General features: G+C 31.5%; 1 protein-coding gene across 3 annotated transcripts in view; it reads left to right on the forward strand.

The window, feature by feature from the left end:
- The window catches only part of LOC143076031 (oxysterol-binding protein 1-like), a 40,514-nt gene that overhangs the window by 10,991 nt on the left and 8,675 nt on the right, over positions 1-20,848 (forward strand). Inside the window, exons 4-12 of one of the 3 annotated variants that reach the window (XM_076251643.1) lie at positions 1,368-1,551; positions 4,570-4,666; positions 8,357-8,495; positions 12,407-12,619; positions 13,493-13,738; positions 15,697-15,814; positions 18,072-18,271; positions 18,865-19,034; positions 19,308-19,528. In XM_076251643.1, the coding sequence (XP_076107758.1) occupies positions 1,368-1,551; positions 4,570-4,666; positions 8,357-8,495; positions 12,407-12,619; positions 13,493-13,738; positions 15,697-15,814; positions 18,072-18,271; positions 18,865-19,034; positions 19,308-19,528 (1,588 nt within the window). Of the gene's footprint in view, positions 1-1,367; positions 1,552-4,569; positions 4,667-8,356; positions 8,496-12,406; positions 12,620-13,492; positions 13,739-14,880; positions 14,999-15,696; positions 15,815-18,071; positions 18,272-18,864; positions 19,035-19,307; positions 19,529-20,848 lie in introns of all 3 variants that reach the window. The other 2 variants (XM_076251642.1, XM_076251644.1) reach the window with 2 other exon arrangements.

Raw genomic sequence — 20,848 nt, forward strand, 5'->3', positions numbered from 1 at the left:
TGTGTTGTAGGACTTTGGGTCAGAAAATTATTGGTAGAAAAAGTAAATTAATAAACAGTTTGTATACTTTAATATCTTTGAAGAATAAATAAAAGAAAGCACAATTAGTCTTTAAGCTAAAGTCACTTCTTATATTTTGATCAAGCCATTTTGTCCCGATACTTGTAGTTACACTACACATTCCCCATAACAATGAACTTTGAACAAGATTTTTGATACAGAACCTTCAGTAAATTAAAAGCTATTTTCCATAGTTTTAGATCTGATTCTTTTAGACAACAACAAATTTGTTTTTATGATTAATACTTTGTTACAGACATGGAGAGTACTTTTAAAGAGTTTTCTATTCACAAGGTTCATCCCTAGCTTTAGTCCTGTGTGGGAATGTATTAGAGTTGTGGCAGTAGGCTTTTTAAACCCGTTACAGTCAAATATTTTTAACATCGTATAAATTACCCATTTATTATAATATGTCTGTGCATCAATAATGGTATGATTCTCAAAAATAATTTGCAAAACATTTTTGTTGGTATGTTCTAAGAATGTTTTCATCCTTAATGTAACATTCTAATATAATTTTGCATTCAATTTGTACTTTATTTTTATTTGCAATGAGAAATTATATGTGAGGAGCATTTATTTGTAATTAGCAAAAATCAGGGGAAGTAACTCCACAATTAATTCCTAAAAGGCAAATTATTTTGACTTGAGACTGGCGTAATAGGGTTCATTAACAAATGTCTGCTTGTCCCTCACAAGTCTGTTATTTAAATTATGATCTCTTAATTAATTAAAACACAAAAGAATCATGTACATCGATTAAATCCAATCATCAAGGTTAACCTCAACAGGTAAATCGATCACGTGGTGTAAACAATCATCTTGTCAATACTGGATTAAACTGGTTAGAACTGGTCAATTTTGATGTAAAGTTGAAGTCATCTGAAACTTTACCGATTTTAATACGATTTTTTTACCGAAAACTTTAGCACCACGGAAAAAAATTATACATCGCGGCAAGAACGATACCACCGCGGCAGAAAATTATACATCGCGGGCCCGTGGTCCTTTAAGGGCCTGGGGAGAACACTGTTAATATTAAGATTGTACATTCTTATTTTAGTTCTGCACTGAATATCATGAATATTCAGATTTTACATTTTTATGAGTTCTGCACTGAATATTTAAATTTGTTGTTTTCTATTTTAGGCTTGCACTGAATATTTCTATTTTCTAATTTAAGTTCTGAACTTAATATTAAGATTGTACATTCTTATTTTAGTTCTGCACTGAATATCATGAATATTCAGATTTTACATTTTTATGAGTTTGCACTGAATATTTAAACTTGTTGTTTTCTATTTTAGGCTTGCACTGAATATTTAGATGTAGCACAGTCACAGACAAAGAGGTTACAAAAACTGTTTGATTATGAACATGAACAGAGAATGAAGCTAGAAGATATGGTGGAACAATTAGCTAAAGAACAAGTTTCTTTAGAAGTACAAGCAAAGAAATCCTTACATTTGCAAAAAAATGGAAAGGAAAAAGGTAGTTTATTTTGCCTAATATTAAAATTAGAATATGTGGTATGACTGCCAATGAGACAACTATCCTTCAGAGACCAAATGATGGAGTGGAGAAGGTCAGCAACTATAAGTCACAATACAGTCTTCTACAATGAGAAAAACTGATAGTCGGCTATAAAAGGCCCTGAAATGTCAAATATATATATCAGTTCAAAGGAGAAAACCAACAACCAGATTTATGTACAAACCAAAAAACTAAACACAAATATGATATACAACAACAAACAACAACCACTCCATTAATCAAAATACTTTTACATAAAGGAGTAGGTTCCGTAAGACCCCTTTTTGGCCCCAAAATATAGCAGTTTTACAAAATTGTTAAAATGTAAACTATTAGTTAATTATTGGACAGTAGAATGCTTCTGCTACATAAATATGGGCTGTTTTTGACAATAGAATGCACATATATTGAGTACTAGCACCATTTAGTCATAATAAATTACTGAAATCTTCACAGTTCTAGCATTTTAGTTAAATTTCAGACGGTTTCCTTGTAAAACGAAAGTGGCCGCATTCGTGTTCATCCTTTATATTGAAATCTAAGTTGTATTTGATAATAATACATAACTTATATAAAAGTTGAGGATGAACACGGATGCGGCCACTTTCATTTTCGACAAAAAACCATCCGAAAAGTGACATTTTTCTGCATATTTGGTAGTTTTCATATTTGAGCTTGAATCGGGTCGTTTTTGTCGAGCCTTCGACTTTAGTCGAAAAAGCGAGACTAAGCAGGGGTTAAGAAATCCACAAGCCCGACGCCCGGGGCTACTACATTTACACTTCGGGCAACCAAAACTTTTAATCCAATATGCCCGACGGACTAGTAACAAAAAATTCTTGGCGTTTCCAAAATAGAAAGTGGAAAATCTCCTCATCACTTTTCTATTTTAGCAAATCAGATTCGACTACGTCATTCAGGATTCCTAGAATTTGAACTTATTTTGTACAAGTTTTAAAATAGAACAAATAACTTTGGGTGGATCCCGTACTTTCAATATCGATGTGTCAGTACAGGAAGTGGTATTGTACATTGCTTATGCAACCTGATTGTACCTTCTTCTGATTAATTTATTGTAATATAAATATGAATCCCTTTTGACAGCAGAAACCTGATTTTTGTCAGATATAAATTTGAAACGTGTGCACATGTTATGGATGCCATTTTGTTTTTGTTTACATACTGTGAAGAAGCCTCCAGAACCATTACCTTAACATTAACAGTCTTCAGAAAACTTAAACTCGATGCAATAATAGTTCATCAATCATTATCTTTATTGATAATCATGAATTTTAAAGAAATAAAATTAATAACAAATACAGTTTCACTTTAGAGACTGTGCTCAGGTTGTAATCTATTTATAGCCCTCAATTTGAAAACCTGTGATAAATGTAAATATGGACATTACTGTACTTCGTTTATAAAACAATTATAATCTTTATAATAAAAGACAAACTATGGATGGTGATATTTATTCACATAAATATTTGAGGTCATTAAACATGTTTAATTTATTTTAATAAATAGAATTTTAAAGCTGAAAACAAATATGAGCATTACATAATTAACCAACTGATAATTCTTTTACACAAACGTGATGATGTACCTCCAATACTTTTATATACCCATGTACAATGTATAGTAGTGGTCATTTCCGGATTTGGTCAACTCTTATATCAGAATATTCTGTGAATATTCCATTTTCGATTAATTGAATATATCTGCTAATAAGTTTTGGGTATCCAATTTGCAAAAATCTTCTGTACAATGGATAAAAAAATTGTTAAGTTTACAGAATTCATGGTTAATGCAGCAAACTCTGAATTTGTAAGGCATATTAGGGCTAGCATGTCAGTTTTGTTGGGCTAGTAGTTCTTCCAACAGGGCTAGTAAAATCCTGCTACCAATTAGCCCTGGGCTAGTAAGCTATTACAAAATTTCTTAACCCCTGCTAAGTGATCCTACATTCCGTCTTCGGCGGCCTCCACAAATATTCACTCTGTGGTTAAAGTTTTTGAAATTTTAATAACTTTCTTAAACTATACTGAATTTCTACCAAACTTAGACAGAAGCTTGTTTATGATCATAAGAAAGTATCCAGAAGTAAGTTTTGTAAAAATAAAATTCCATTTTTTCCGTATTTTACTTATAAATGGACTTAGTTTTTCTGCGAGGAAACATTACATTTACTCTGTGGTTAAAGTTTTTAAAATTTTAATAACTTTCATAAACTATCCTTGATTTGTACCAAACTTGGACAGAAGCTTGTTTATGATCATAAGATAAAAATTTTGTAAAAATAAATTTCCACTTTTCCGTATTTTACTTATAAATGGACTTAGTTTTTTTGCCAGAAACAAAGCATTCACTCTGTGGTTTAAGTTTTTAAAATTTTTATAATGTTCTTAAACTATCCTGGATTTCTACCAATCTTAGACAAAAGCTTGTTTCTGATCATAAGATATTATTCAGAAGTAAATTTTGTAAAAAAAAAATTCATTTCTGTATTTTACTTATAAATGGACTTAGTTTTTCTTCCAGTTAACATTACATACAGTCTGCAGTTAAAGTTTATAAAACATTTATTAGATTCATAAACTATCCTGGATTTTTTACCAAACTTGGAAGCTTCTTTCAATCAAAAGACAGTATCGAGAGGGAAATTTTTATTGATGTCTTTCCTCATTTTTGTTGAGTCTGCGATTAACAGCAAAAGTAGGCGAGACACTGGGTTCCGTGGAACCCTTACGAATTTTTAATGACTAAATCAGTTAAAATCTTTCACATAAACTAATTGTATCAAATAAAATAGACACTGAAGTGTTTAAAAGTGGTCAAAATCTTTTTTCACATGAACCTGAAATTTGAGGCCAAAATCGGTCCTTACCGGACCTACTCCTTTACCTTCTTCATGTAGGGTTTTGTTCTAGTTTCTAGCTTAATATTTTGTTAATTTTATTATTCCCCTTTTTTCAGGAACAACAGGTTCTGATGAGGATGATTTCTTTGATGCTCTAGACTACCATGCAGATGAATTTGAAGTAGCTCTTCCACATGAAATAATGACTCATAGGTAATAATATGTTTAACTTATGAAACATAAAAATTTACAATTGGAAAATCAGTCAGACGTACAGGTTATTACATTGTTTAGAATAGAGAAATTTCCTTTGAATTTAAATAAGCATAGAAGAATTTAATAGAAGAAGAATTTAGAGTTTTTATACGACCGCAAATTAAAAAATTTTGGTCGTATATTGGTATGACGTTGGCGTCGTTGCCATCGTCCGAAGACATTTGGTTTTCGCACTTTAACTTTAGTATAAGTAAATAGAAATCTATGAAATTTAAACACAAGGTTTATGACCACAAAAGGAAGGTTGGGATTGATTTTGGGAGTTTTGGTCCCAACAGTTTAGGAAAAAGGGTCCAAAATTAAACTTTGTTTGATTTCATCAAAAATTGAATTATTGGGATTCTTTGATACGACAAATCTAAACCTGTATTAAGATTCTTAAATTTTTTCCTGTTTTCAAATTGGTCTACATTAAGGTCCAAAGAGTCCAAAATTAAACTTAGTTTGATTTTAACAAAAATTGAATTCTTTGGGTTCTTTGATATGCTGAATCTAAACATGTACTTAGATTTTTTATCTTGAGCTCAGTTTTCAAGTTTGTCCAAATCGGGGTCCAAAATTAAACTTTGTTTGATTTCAACAAAAATTGAATATATTGGCCATGGGTTCTTCAATATGCTGAATCTAACCATGTATTTAGATTTTTAATATTTTGGGCCGGTTATCAAATTGGTCCACATTGAGGTCTAAAGGGTCCAAAATTGAACATTATTTGATTTCATCAAAAATTGAATTCTTGGGGTTCTTTGATATGCTGAATCTAACCATGTATTTAGATTTTGGCTATTGGATCATAAGGCCACACCAATTTAATTTCTTGTTCTACGGATTTTTGGACTCCAAATTTGGGGCAAGCGAGCGTGCGATATGAAAATTTTAATAAAAAAATTATTTAATTTTTGAGGCGAAGCTTGAAAAGTTAAGGCGAGTGATTAATTTTTTTTTTGTAAACATAAAATAGTAGGTTTTGACATTTATTAAAACTTGATTTATCACTTGTACTTTGACATTTCTTTAATTTATGAAGCAAGTTTTGCCTGTTCACCAAGAAATAACTGAATAATTAAATCTGGTCTATGTATGTGTGACTGACAATGAGACAATTCTCCATCCAAGTCATAATCAGTTTGGGAGCAACCCCTTAATTTTATAAATATCCCTTTTATGAGGGGTCAATATAAGCAGGGACTTTCTATACTAGGTAAGTAAGTATAGAAAGTCCCTGATATAAGTTAGGCCAAAAAAAATATATGTCTGTTTCCTGTTTCCCGACCGACCCTGACTCAAACCCCCCGACCCTAGATCTTTTTATTCAAATCCGGAAAAAAATCGTTTCCGGTCCGGAAAAATTAATTTCCGGTCCGATCCAGATCCGTATTTTACTATGCCCAAACAATCAAAATGGCTGCTCCCAGCACAAATGTGCTACAATTAAGGTTTATAAAATGTCAGCACTGGGAGGATTATTCAATTAAAGCTTCTTTAAAGGGATTAAATCATTTTGGGGTACAGGACCCTAACCAAACATGACATGTAACCGACTGCAAATCTGACAGGGAGTGCACAAATAAAAAAAATAAAAAATAAAAAAAAAAAAAAAATCCCGACCTACCGACCCTGATTTATTTGCCTTGGAAGCAGGAAACAGACATATATTTTTTTTTGGCCTTATAATATATTTTTTTGTAAAAAAAAAACCCACTTTTTAGTACAAAAGGGCTCATATTTTCCCAGAGAACTACATATTTATCTGGTATTAAATGATCAAAACATGTCTAAGAATTTTGTAATATTCCTGGACTTTTTCCATGTTAACATATTTACTTTAACAGTTCATATTATTCAAAATAAGTGGAACCCTCTTTTAGAAGAGTGGTTTAAAATATGATGTATTACTTTTCTTTTTGAGTAAAAAAATATAAGTTTTCAAAGGTTTTTAAGTAGCACTATACAAATTCTTGGTATTTCTATTTTCATTTCTACATCAGTAAAATGACCCCTTGTCTGAGGGAGGGTTCCTCCCAACCTGATAATGACAAACACAGGTCAAAGTACGGTCTTTTACACAGGGCTTTGATCCAGACCGTCATCAAACAGCAAACTATAAAGGACCCTAAAATTATTAGTGTACATAATTCGAACAGGAAAACCAACGATCTAATTTATATATCCAAACTGGCAAACGGGAAAATACCAATGAACCGCATCAACAAACCACAACTGCTGAACGACAGGCCCCTGAATCAATCAGGACAGGTGCATAAACATGCAGCGGCTATGGATAGTTTTGTTTCGCCAGCATACAATATAATTGCAGTTGAAGGCAAATCCTTCAAAAGTTCTTTGTACTTTATTCTATTACAACGAACATTTTTTTTATAGGGAATATGAGTAAGGGAGAAAGAAACCAACATTTTGTTCTTTACAGGTATTTCCGCTGTTATATATTTATATCGGAGCACTCCCACTTTGGCAATCTCCCATACAGACAGAGTTGGTGTCCTTTCCTCCTCAATCTCCCATACAGACAGAGTTGTCGTCCTTTCCTCCTCAATTGAGGAGGAAAGGATGATAACTCTGTCTGTATGGGAGATTGCCACTTTGGATAAATTGGTTTCATGCTGAAACAAATATTCTCACAGATATTTACACAGTGTGGTGGGGTGCTTATAGGTTTAAAATTGTTACATACAGATTTAGACTGTGATTTTAAAAACAAATATCTTTTTATATCATTTACAAAAAAAAACGTTGCGGAAAATGGACATGATTACATTTCCGGATGCGGGAAGCGGGAATATAAAAAAAATCTAAAAATTCTGTTTAGAAAAAAATATGTGCGGGCGGGTCCGTGGAACAAGGAATTAAATTGGTGTGGCCTAATAGGTAAATGTCCAATTTTAAATTTTTATGTTTAAGTTCTTACACTACATTCAATCGGTGTCAGAAACCTATGTTGTGTCAACTATTTAATCACAATTGAATTTCAGAACTGTATCAAGCTTGAATGTTGTGTCCATACTTGCCTTAACTGTTCAGGGTTTGACCTCTGCGGTCGTATAAAGCTGCGCCCTGTGGAGCATCTGGTTGATCTATATAATTATTTTAGCAACTCTCACTATTTGTTTTGGTGGGGTCGTTTTTTCTGGAGAAAATTTGTGTTTCAAGATATATTTTAATGGTATAGCCCACATTAGCGATTCTCTATTTCTGTTTGTGCTCAAAATATTTTATATAGCAAAGTCTTGTACAAATGTACTGTTCTATTTAAATCTGTGCATGTTACCTATTGGTACCATCTAAATATTCAGTTAGTTTGTCCCTAGAATAATGATTTTTATTGCACTTCATGTTTTTAAATGTAAAAGATAAGATTTTATTTTGAGAAACCTATCACATAGCTATTTGAGTATCTACATCTCCTGACCTAATAATCTGCAATACTGGAACTTTGGACATCACACAACCCAAATATTTAACCTTTGTGGCTTAAGACTTTTACTTTTGTGATGTCAAAATTTACAGGAACCTTGGAGATGTCCAGTTATGGTAGACAATTAGCTATAGGTCTATTTCATGTAAGGTATTAATAAAAAAAATCATAATTTCTTGTAATTCTATTTTTAGGAGGATGCTGAGTGACACGAGTGAAGACAGCCATATTATCCTTGACGACAGAAGTAGTAACGGTAGCGACACTGAGCAAGATGGCCAGGAAGCTCGAGTATACTCACATATTAATAAATCTGATAGTCCTAAGCGAAGCGTAGGTTTTATAGTACTGAGAGTTATGCATGGTAGTAGTTCTTATACACTGTTTCCATGGTGAAGGAAATTTTTTAAAGTGTTGATTATTTTATATTTAAATTGTTGCTTTCTTTTTTTTTTCTTTTTTTTTTTATACTTATTTTCTATACCTTAACATCTGCTTCTTGTACTATAAATTTTATTTTTATGAAGTCACATTTTTATGCCCCAGTTTGGGGCAATTTGTTTTTCGTTCTATACGTCCGTTCATCTATTCTTATATCTGTCAGTCCGTACATCTTTTTGGTCAAGGTAGTTTTTGATAAAGTCAAAGTTCAATTAACTTGAGTCCACTGAACCTAGTAAATGATAGTGCTTGTTGTTATACGACCGCAAAAATTGAAAATTTTTTGGTCGTATATTGGTATCACGTCGGTGTCTGTGTCGTCGTTGGCGTCGTCCGATTACTTTTAGTTTTCGCACTCTAACTTTAGTAAAAGTGAATAGAAATCTATGAAATTTTGACACAAGGTTTATGACCACAAAAGGAAGGTTGGGATTGATTTTGGGAGTTTTGGTTCCATCAGTTTAGGAATTAGGGACCGAAAAAGGGCCCAAATAAGCATTATTCTTGGTTTTCGCACAATAACTTTAGTATAAGTAAATAGAAATCAATGAAATTTAAACACAAGGTTTATGACCACAAAAGGAAGGTTGGGATTGATTTTGGGAGTTTTGGTCCCAACAGTTTAGGAATAAGGGTCCAAAATTAAACTTTGTTTGATTTCATCAAAAATTGAATTATTGGGATTCTTTTGATACGGCAAATCTAAACCTGTATTAAGATTCTTAAATTTTTTCCTGTTTTCAAATTGGTCTACGTTAAGGTCCAAAGAGTCCAAAATTAAACTTAGTTTAATTTTAACAAAAATTGAATTCTTTGGGTTCTTTGATATCTGAATCTGAAAATGTACTTAGATTTTTGATTATTGGCCCAGTTTTCAAGTTGGTCCAAATCAGGGTCCAAAATTATTATATTAAGTATTGTGCAATAGCAAGAAATTTTCAATTGCACAGTATTGTGCAATAGCAAATATTTTCAATTGCACAGTATTGCACAATAGCAAGAAATATCTAATTGCACAATATTGTGCAATTGCAAGAAATTTTCAATTGCACAGTATTCAGCAATAGCAAGAAATCTTCAATTGCACAGTATTGTGCAATAGCAAGAAATTTTTAGTTGCACAGTATTGCGCAATAGATGAAATCTTCAATTGCACAGTATTGTGCAATAGCAAATATTTTCAATTGCACAGTATTGCGCAATAGCAAGAAATATCTAATTGCACAATATTGTTCAATAGCAAGAAATTTTCAATTGGAGTTATCTTTCTTTGTCCAGAATAGTAGTTGAATCAATTTAAATCATTGTTTTATACAATATACAATGTATATTCACTTTTACTACCAACTGATAAATTAAAACAATCTTTACCATTCAGTGATAACAAGCACTTTATTTTACATTTTAATATTTTCTGATGTATTTAAATGAGTAGTTTTTGTTGCAAACTCCATTAGAAATTTGAATTGAGATCAGTTTTGGAAATAGGGAAAGGGGGATGTGAAAAAAAGGGGGGGTTTAATTTTTCTCATTTCAGATTTCATAAATAAAAAGAAAATTTCTTCAAACATTTTTTTGAGAGGATTAATATTCAACAGCATAGTGAATTTCTCAAAGGCAAAAAAATATTTTAAGTCTCATTAAACCACATTCATTCTGTGTCAGAAACCTATGCTGTGTCAACTATTTAATCACAATCCAAATTTAGAGCTGAATCCAGCTTGAATGTTGTGTCCATACTTGCCCCAACCGTTCAGGGTTCAACCTCTGCGGTCGTATAAAGCTGCACCCTGTGGAGCATCTGGTTAGATCCTGTACTGATGAAATAAAATTAAGAACACAAATAAGATTTCCTATACTGAGACTTGTATGGTTCGCCTGGTATCAGATATGCTGATTTTTTATATCAATATTTAATATGTACACGCATTAAATCTGTTTCGAGGTTAACTTTTAGTTATAGCAATTTATTCCTTGTTTTATGTTTATAGAAATACTTCAAAATATGACCTATCAATGTGAATACCTAATTCAGTTGTCTACTTGATGTTCTGAAAACTTTTTAATAATAATAAAAAAAATAGAATATCTAAATAATTTACAGAAAACTTAAAACATTCATCAAAGTGAAAATAAGATATATCCAAATATGTGATAAAAGTATACACTTAATTATACCGCTTCTTTCCAAAGGTATTAAAACCTTGTCTAGTTAAAATTTGGAAGCATGGGAAGACCAAGTGGAACAACTGTATATGGCATATTTTAGCTGTCAGATTTAAGAGTCAATTGAGACTTTCCAAAAAAAATTTCAGTTTCAAAATCATTTTTTTTTCTGTTATGGTTAAAAAGTTTTGTATAAATGTATTTAATTTCCAGTGTAACGATGTTTTTATTTAACTTTTGAGAAAAGTAGAAAACTCCTGTCGGTAAACATACAAAAATTTGCTTCATCATGCAACACAAAAGAACTAATCTTTAGTTTCAGTTTTCAGTTAATCAAGCTAGCGCTGCTTTTCACTATAGTTTGCTTGTTTTATGTTGCAATCTTTTTTCTTGTCAATTTTTAAGTAATATCAATTCGGCAATATATGCCCCTAAGGGACGACATCAAAAGTTCAATGAAGGATAAAAAAATTATTTCACATAGTTTTTTCACTGACCCCCACACCCCCTCTCTTAACCTAATTTGGGAAAAATTAATTGACCAATAGGGGTTTATGTAAAATCGATTTTAGATTAACAAAACTTGCAGCAATGTTGACCCCCCCCCCCCCCAAAAAAAAAAAACAAAAAACTATTTGGTTTAAGTTTTTTTTATCCAACATCGATCTTTTGATGTCATCCCTAATGAAGAAAATCAAAAATATTCATTTACCATGCTTTTATAGACCTAATCAGTACTAGTTTGCCTACATTTCTGCTTTTGTACCATCTTTATTTAGTTTTATTTCTTGCTGTTAACCTTTTGTGCATTCTGTAATTTTTGTGCAATACTAGTTTTCATGAATATAACAAAACAATGACTTTAATTGCTCAAAGAAATACCATTTTCTGTAGACTAATTCATGTAGAATTTATCAAAACTATAAATTCATGCTTTCATAAAAAATTCAATCTTCCACAATCCATGAAAATTGGTATTTACAAAAATTGAATGAATCCAAAATTATATATAGTTTATTATTTTTGTAGATTGGGTTTGTAGCCATTTCAAAAAATATATTTCTGACAGCTGTGGTTTGATGAAAAATATTGTGGTTTGATAAGCTTATAAAATGTTAATTTCACAAATTTTAACATGGAAACCTGCTGTTGTACTTTTTTTTTTGCTTCTTTTCTTTTTTTTTTCTGTCACTAGACTTAGTTTTTTGTACTCTGTAAGCATGTTAAGATATGAGGTATTTTTAATGTTGGGTTATCTAAAACAAGTGAAATTTGACTTCATTGAATTTTGACCAATGAAAAACAGAGATCAAACAAACTACATGATGATTAAAAAAATTATCAACAGGACAAGAAGGAAAGATAAGCGAAGGATAAAAGACAGTATTATCTACATATGTTATATATAAATTATAAGCGCTGGCTTTAATTTGATGCAAATGATACAATTTTGGAAAAAAATTCTATACTTCATATAATATTACATCACATTTATTAATCTAAAATGTTGTTGATTGCAATTAAGATAGTTTAACCAAACTTGTTTTTTCAAAATCACAAGTAAATATATATTAATTATAACGATATTTGGATTGTTTATACATGCATTTTTATTCATGCAAATTATGTTTTAACAGGCTTCCACAGTGGCAACTGTTGTTAAATCTACACATAAACGAAATCCTAGTCAAGAATCTATAAAAAGGACAGAGTCCATTGATTCCGCTAGTTCAATGACCAGGAAACGTTTCCGGCGACCTTTGATACCACCTCGACCTAGCTATAGTCTTAATTTATGGAGTATTATGAAAAACTGTATTGGAAAAGAATTATCTAAAATACCCATGCCTGTAAGTTAATGAGTGGGCTGAATAAATGAAATAATTTTCTGAAATTCCAGTTTCAGTATTTTAATTAGCTGACTGAATATGAATACTGTTAATTCAGAAATTATTGGGATATTTTTATTGTTGCAAAAAATGTGACAGGGTTATAATCACAATAATTCATAGTAAATATATGTTTATTCCAATTTTCAGAGATGTTTTTATTTTTGGAAAATTGACGCTTTCAGCGGCATGTTTCCGATACTAGTGAACTGAACTTCCATTACATTTCTCTGCCTACCGTGCTTGGTTTGTATTTACTTTCCATTACATTTCTCCGTCTATCGCGCTTGGTTTCGTATTTACTATTTCACATGCAAACTGGAATTTTCTTGTATTATCATTTTTGTGTAGTAATCAACCGGGAACCAGTTTACATACCTCCGGTCCTTCTTATTACCAAAAAGATCGAAGTGTACCAACCAATGTTGTTAAGATACTCGTAAATCTATTTTTATAACTTTATTGATTATGTGAAGTAAAACTAAAACATTGTTAAACATTAAAGATATATAATTAATCGGGGAAAACTTGATAGTCTTTTCTTTTTACAAACAACTGCCCTTTGATTGGGTAAATGTTATTGGATTTGTTTTGCATTAATGATAACTAGTGATGTAAACATGCTAAACAAATTATTCTATTTCTGATATCAAAATAAAAGCTCACATTTTGGTTCTTTCATTGAAATTTTCAATAATTGGAAACATTCTTGTTATTAATTTATGAGATGACAGGATTACTGTTGATGCATAATGACAGTGTTAAAAAAAATTAAGGAAATTTTATATTTTAACACGTAATCCTGTTCATATCTGGAAATTTCATTTTTTTCAGGTTAATTTTAGTGAGCCTTTGTCTATGTTACAACGTCTCTCCGAAGATTTTGAATATTCACGCTGTTTAGATCGAGCAGCTGAAAGTGAAGATTCCGCTGAACAATTAGCCTACCTAGCTGCCTTTACTATTTCCTCATATTCCACAACAACAAACCGTAGCACCAAACCATTTAATCCATTATTAGGAGAAACGTATGAATGTGATAGGACGGATGATTATGGCTGGAAATCTATAGCAGAACAAGTAAATATGTTATTGATTACTGTAAATTTAAAATACAAATTCAATATTTAAATTTATATTTAGATAATTTTCAATGATTTTAATGTTAATAAATTCTGATGGAAAGGTTTGCAAATAAAAAAACCTCAAATTTAGTAAAATTTATACATCATATTTTGAAATTGCAGTTATAAATCATGTTCTGTATTTTGTTCAAAAAATTATAATCAGAAATGCATGCAAATTTTTTAAATTGATAATAATTCATTTAAACAGTGCAGTTTTTCCTATGCATGAATGAATTTTCAAAATAGGAAAATAGTTGGACTTGACTTTTTTTCAGAATTTTATCTGAAATGTTTCATTTGATTTTTTTTCGTTTTTAGTTGATCTATCATTATGTTTTATATTGGTATGGAACACTATGATAAATTATTTATTCTGATTTTATGTACTCAATAGACAGCTTTTTCAAGAATTTATATGAATTTTATGTGGAATTTATATTGAAATAACAATGATTTTTTTAGCATAAGTCAGGATCATAAACTTTAATAAGCAAATACAAAATATTCGTTAGAAAAAAGAGTTTCTACAATTTTGGGTAAATTTGGTCACAAAAATTGGTAAAATGTAAATGTTTGTATCTTTCAATTTTAAGCCATTCAGTTTTCATATTTCAAGGAAATATTTTAGCAAATGTCTTGTGGTGACAAATTTCTTCTACTATAATTGTCTGATTGACAGAAACTTGCAAAATACCTTCATTTTTTACTTGTAAACAAGTCTGCACCCCAGTGATAAGAATAAGAAAACAGCTATATACACTTAAAAACAGTAACTTCTCTTTAAAATTAAAAAAAAACTATATAGCTGTGGTGTAGTGGTAAGCACATCAGACTACAAACACAAAGGTTCCTGGTTGGATCACTGCAATATCTCTTGCAAATAAAAGACACCAGTGTAGATTTCCAAAAAGAGAAGACTAACGTCACTTTTAGGCAGCACTGGCACCAGCAAAGTGGAAAGGGATTAACATAAGTTGTTATAAATTTTTTCCCAATCCACTATAAATAAATATATTTAAATTACAAAAATTAAAAATTTAACTCACTATCATGTAATAGAAGTTTGTATGTTTTTAATAGCTATTTAAATTCTAGGTTAGCCACCACCCTCCAACAGCAGCATTACATACAGAAGGCCGTGGCTGGTCAGTCTGGCAAGAATTTACAATGGCCAGCAAATTTAGAGGAAAATATCTTCAAATAATACCATTAGGTAAACTCATGGTAGAATAAACAGTCCAGATTTTATTTCTCAGATAAAGGCGATGACCAAATCTGGTGCTCATTCCACCGTGTAAAATTATATATCCTGGCATTTGAATATGATTTGTATGTATGTTACAATATACAATAAATAATAGCTAGCAAGAAAAAGTACATTCTTACATTTTGTCATTCCAAAAGCTAATTTTTCTAATTTTTGGAGTAAGGTTTATTACTATCTATATAATTTCAGAAATTTCAAACATTTGAATTCCACTTCAAAAGTTTGTTGGTATGAAATATTTTTGCTAGGCAAACTGAAAAAGACAGTTATTTACTTCTAGTCACATCAAACAAGTATTTTGAAGTCATTCCAGTAACTAGAGATCAAAATTTGAGATCTTTGCAGTTCAGGTTTCTCATTCATAAAACTTTACTTAGTACTCAGAGTACAAAATTTGTGCTCATAACATGTAATCCAGTCTTTTGATTGGTTAATTTCTGAGTCTGATAAGACAATCGTGCTCAAATTTGTATGACCACAAGGCCAAAATTTAAGCACAATATGGATATATAATGTTTACACAGTGGAAGAGCTACCAGATCTATGGTTGTTGTCAGAGTGTAGTGGTTGTCCTAATCTAGGAAGTTTGTATATTTAAAGCTTGATACTGTACAGGGCTGTTGTAGTGTATGTTCTACTTTTAGGTTAGTCATCACCCTCCCATGGCATCTCAGCATTGTGAAGGAAGAGGTTGGGAAACGTGGCAAGAATTTACAATGACTAGTAAATTCAGAGGAGCATATCTCCAAATTATACCATTAGGTATACAGCTGCCTGCTATCCCCTGTTACCCCTAAGCAGTGTTAAAACTACTACAGTCCCTATCCTCCTAAGTATTAAAATTCTAAAATGCTACACATGTATTTAAGGTATGAAAAAGCATGTGTATTAATCAACCAATCATTAAAATCGGCCATAATTACACATTTGTATTGGTGTAGAGTTCACAAAGTTTGTCAGAACACATTTTCATAGATTATCTTGTTCTAAGATATTTTCTCCCATATTTTTATTTTCGAAATTCTAAAATATTATAAATCTATCATGTTTTATTAAAAGATATTTGTCCACATCAGATATCAGTATTCATATCAAATTGTTTCTTCTGAATTTTCTTCAGGGCTTTGAACTTCCTTTGAATGCAAAACATGCCATTTAGTTTTTTTGAGATTTATCAACTCAATTCGACTCCTTTTCAAAAATGAGATATTTTTTTTGTGCATGTAAAATTCTGCACAAGTTTTTCATTGCAATGTTATTCCTCCTAGTTCTGTAGTAGTTTTACATGTGATACTACTGCACCTTGTTGCAGCATGACTATTTCTGTATTTGCACCATTGTACAACCCCCTCAAACCTATTTATTGCATTTACCCTTCAGTTATTATGGTACGGTGGTGAAGTTCTTTGATGGCTTTCAGTGTTTTAAACATACCAGTTTATAGTTATCGTAGCACCCTTTCTTCTCTTTGATAGAGGTAGAAACCTTGTTTCCATTACCAGTTTATAGTTACCGTAGCACCCTTTCTTCTCTTTGGTAAAGGTAGAAAACCTTGTTTCCATTTTATAAAAAAGTAATTGGTGAAATTTAGACAAAACCTGTAGATGACACAAAGTATGATTTTGTGTGTGGCAATATCGACAGTAGGCAAGGAAAATTCAAAGTAGCAATTTTATGTATCATGTGACTATCTGGTTGTAGTTTCACCTCTAAATCAAGTACCATCAAATGTTCTGAATTGTTTCTTATATTCATGAAGCTTACGTGTGTGTAACCGTTTTAAATGATTTGCTTACAGCAGATTTCATTGAGTATGTAGCCAAAGGTAGTATCTTTGGTTAGCTTGCTTGTTAGCTGAACCGTGAATTCATTATCAGGTCAGGTATACTACCCTTCTTGCGAAGTAGCCTAGTCCAACAGACAGATAGATTGGTTATCTGCCGGACTAGTCTACTCTTAAAGGAGGGTAGTTTACCTGACCTAACAATGACTTCACGGTTCAGCTAACAAGCAAGCTAACCAACGATATTACCTTTGGATACACACTCAATGAAATCTGCTGTAATATTTACTGGTGGTTCTTTTGTGGAGGATATGATAGTAAATTTTCAATAGCTGGATGTGGTATGGTGTTTAAGGTTTGTATTGTTAAATCCCTACCTTCATGAGCACCATATTAAGAAGATTATCATTATTTTATTTGAAGATTTCCAGTCATCAATTGGTGATTTGATGGTCTGGAATTGATTTTACAGGTGCCATTGCATTTAAGCTAGTAAATGGATATGTTCAAATCAACAATTGATGTCTGCAAATCTTCAAATACAATACTGGAATCTCTATTTAAATGCTACTGAGAGGAAGCACTCAATGATACCTTAAAAAATCAAGTCAACCCTTTCCAACACAATTTGAGACTATAAATGTGGATGCCCTGAACTCTGTGGCAATATCCAATCAAAATGAACTTATATTTAGTGTTGTATTAGAATTTCTTATCTGTAATAATTGTTCTAGCATGCTAGTTATAACTAAATAATTAACTATACATTTATATTTTGTTTTTTTGATGGAAAAAAATTATGTATTAACTCTAATTCTCATTTTAGTTCTAGTGGTCAGGTTTGAATTAAAACACATTGAAAACCAAATTGAAAAATTTATACATTCTTAGTTGTTTTTAAATTATATATTATGTTTGACTGGTTGCAAGAAATGTATGTAAAAGATGAGAGTGTTTTCACTGAAATTTGTTTTTGAGAAAATGATTTATGCAGGCTTTCACTATTTTTTTGGTCATTTGTTGTTTATATATTTGATGCATTCCAAAACCAGCTTGACATGTCCATTTACTACAGAATTGATGTGGAAAAGCCAGATTATATGATATGGTTTTTCAAAAACACTAGCTTTAAATGAATAGAAATATTCTGTCAAGAAAAAAGAGATATTAGAATAAAATCTATAACCTGACCTTAATACAAGAAATTTATGTACATGTTTATCAAATATTTTTCAGGAATTTCTCATGCAAAATTTACGAAAAGTGGTAACCACTATACATGGAGGAAAGTTACGACAACTGTACACAATATAATTGTTGGTAAATTGTGGGTAGACAACCACGGTGAAATGGATATTATAAATCATAAAAATGGTGATAAATGTCATTTAAAATTCTCCACATATAGTTACTTCTCCAGAGATATACCAAGAAAGGTAATGATTTATGTATCATAGTTTCATGCTGTATAAAAACTAAAAAACTTGTGGATTTTTAATATAAAAAGTATTTTAATGTGAACAGTTTGGTTTTATAAAACAAATTGCAATTTGGTCAGAATTTTGAATGACTTGCAATAGTCAGATAGCAACACTGTCTCATGTTTGCCTCAAGTGTGGATGTCGTTGGGTTCAAACCCTGGCTGGGTCAAACGAAAGATTTTGTAATTGGTATTTGCTGCTACTTTGTTAAGTGCATGGCATATAGGAGTAAGAGCAAAATTGGTCGGCTCAGAGTCGTAGTAATGTGTCCTGGTATGGTGACATGTCTGACTGCGGAATGTTACCTTGTGAACTAGAATGTTAAAAATCAAACTCAGCGTGTCTCCAGTATAAAGCAGAATTAATATTTATATTACATTAAAATATTATCATCCTGAATATACATACCAATTTTCTGCTTGAAGTTTAGCAGCCATTTATTATCAACCTTTTCATACATTGGACTTTAAACTATTTTAACTGTATGAGAGGTCAATATTTTAATTCACTTACAGTATGTTCAAGTTTGCTTTTTATGTTCTGCATAGGTAACTGGAGTCATTACAACAAAAGAAGGTGATGCAAAATGGGTATTAACTGGTACCTGGGACAAAAAGATGGAAGGAGCAAAAATATTGCATGTTGATGAATCAAATAAGGGGAAACCAGTATTTGAAACAGGACCACACTTTACATTATGGGAGAAAAAACCTCTGCCGTAAGTAGTTGTTTTTGCACATGAAATATCAATTTATATAGATACAATGTAAAATAAGATTTATGAAAAAAATTGTGTACAGTAAATATTAATGAGGAAGCAACCCAACAATATTATTTCTTTTTTTATTCCAACATGATTGGCCTACTATTGTTTGGAATTTCAGCTGACCATTTGCGAAAAATGACAAGTTGGGGAATTTTTGTCTTCACAACAAATCTAGCAGAAATTTTCAGTACTCAAAATAAATCATTTATATTGGATTGTTTACAGGCCTGGAGCAGAGAAAATGTATTTTTTCACTCGACTAGCATTAGAATTAAATGAACCTGAAGAAGGGGTTGCACCAACAGACTGCAGAATTCGTCCTGACCAAAGATTGATGGAAGATGGCAAGTGGGATGAGGCTAATAAGTACAAGGTTCAGTTAGAAGATAAACAGAGAGCAGCAAGAAAGAAACGAGAATTAGAAGCAGAGGAGGCTAAAAAGAAAGGTTGGTATAGCATTGTTGAAGGAGCTGTTTACGATACATTAGGCCAAAACAAAATATGTGTGTTTCCTATTACATCTTAAAAAATAAAAAAGAGTCTTTTATTTTACCATTTTTTATGGCCCCGCAACGAAGTTGTCGGTGCCATATAGTTTTACCCTTGTCTGATATTCCGAAATTCTGATATTCCGAAATTCCAAAATTCCGTCATTCTGTCATTCCGCAACAAACCATTATACAGAGTTTTTCCTAAACGCCTTCTGATATTGGGCTGATTTTTGGTATGTGAGTTAACCATGACGAGTTACAGATCAAGTTTAAGTTTCGTTCCGCTCCACTAATTTTTACCGAAATTACAGACTTTTGACTTTGAGAAATTGTTGAAAATCACAGTTATACAGACTCTTTTTCTAAACGGCTCCAGTATTGGGCTGATTTTTGATATGGAGTTAACCATTATGAGTTACAGATCAAGTATAAGTTTTGTTTCGCTTCGCTAATTTTTGCTGAAATTACAGGCTTTGGACTTTGATAAATTATTGAAAATCATAGTTATACGGATTTTTTTTCTCTACCCCTCCAGATTTTGAGCTGATTTTTGGTATGTGAGACTACCATCATGTTTGTGTCCACATGTGTTATTGAAATTGCAGATTTTTCAACTTTTTGGGAAGGGGCCATTTGTGTTGCTTTGACACATCTAGTTTTACATTGAGTCTATGGGAGGGACAGCAGGGCTTCCAAAAAAAATTTGAGCCAGCCGGACATTTTATATCTGATCCCGATTTTAATCCCTTAAGACTAAGTCACAAAAGGCAATTATGGTAATCAGATGGCCATTCCAATGATTGACATTACATTAAAAAAAAACGATTTTAAACTTTACTTTGATATGAATTTGATGTTCGGATGTAAACTGTTAAATTGGCAGTGCATCATTCAAAGTGTGCACATCAGCATGCTCATATCTGCATTAGGCTCTTTATTTGTGCAAAATGACATTGTCAAACTTTACTTTCGTTTTTAATTCACATTTTTCTAAAATCGGATGTTGACTTGACAATGGTATAACATGGATAATAACAATGCGTAAAATCTGTGTACATTTACAAAGCATGAGTTCATTGAAAAAGCTCTTTTCACGTTATTTCTTGAACAAAATACTTGAAATGAATGTTTGATACAGGTATCAATGATAATTTTAGCATTTATAAGAAATGTAGGATGCATAATTAAATTTCCCATCTGTGCACATGCGCCCACGTGTTCTAGTTCATACAAAGTAGTTCTGACGATTTTTTATTTAAAACCTTTCTAAATTTT

The sequence above is a fragment of the Mytilus galloprovincialis genome, chromosome 5, assembly GCF_965363235.1.
Source record: "Mytilus galloprovincialis chromosome 5, xbMytGall1.hap1.1, whole genome shotgun sequence".
Classification (NCBI taxonomy): Eukaryota; Metazoa; Mollusca; class Bivalvia; order Mytilida; family Mytilidae; genus Mytilus; species Mytilus galloprovincialis.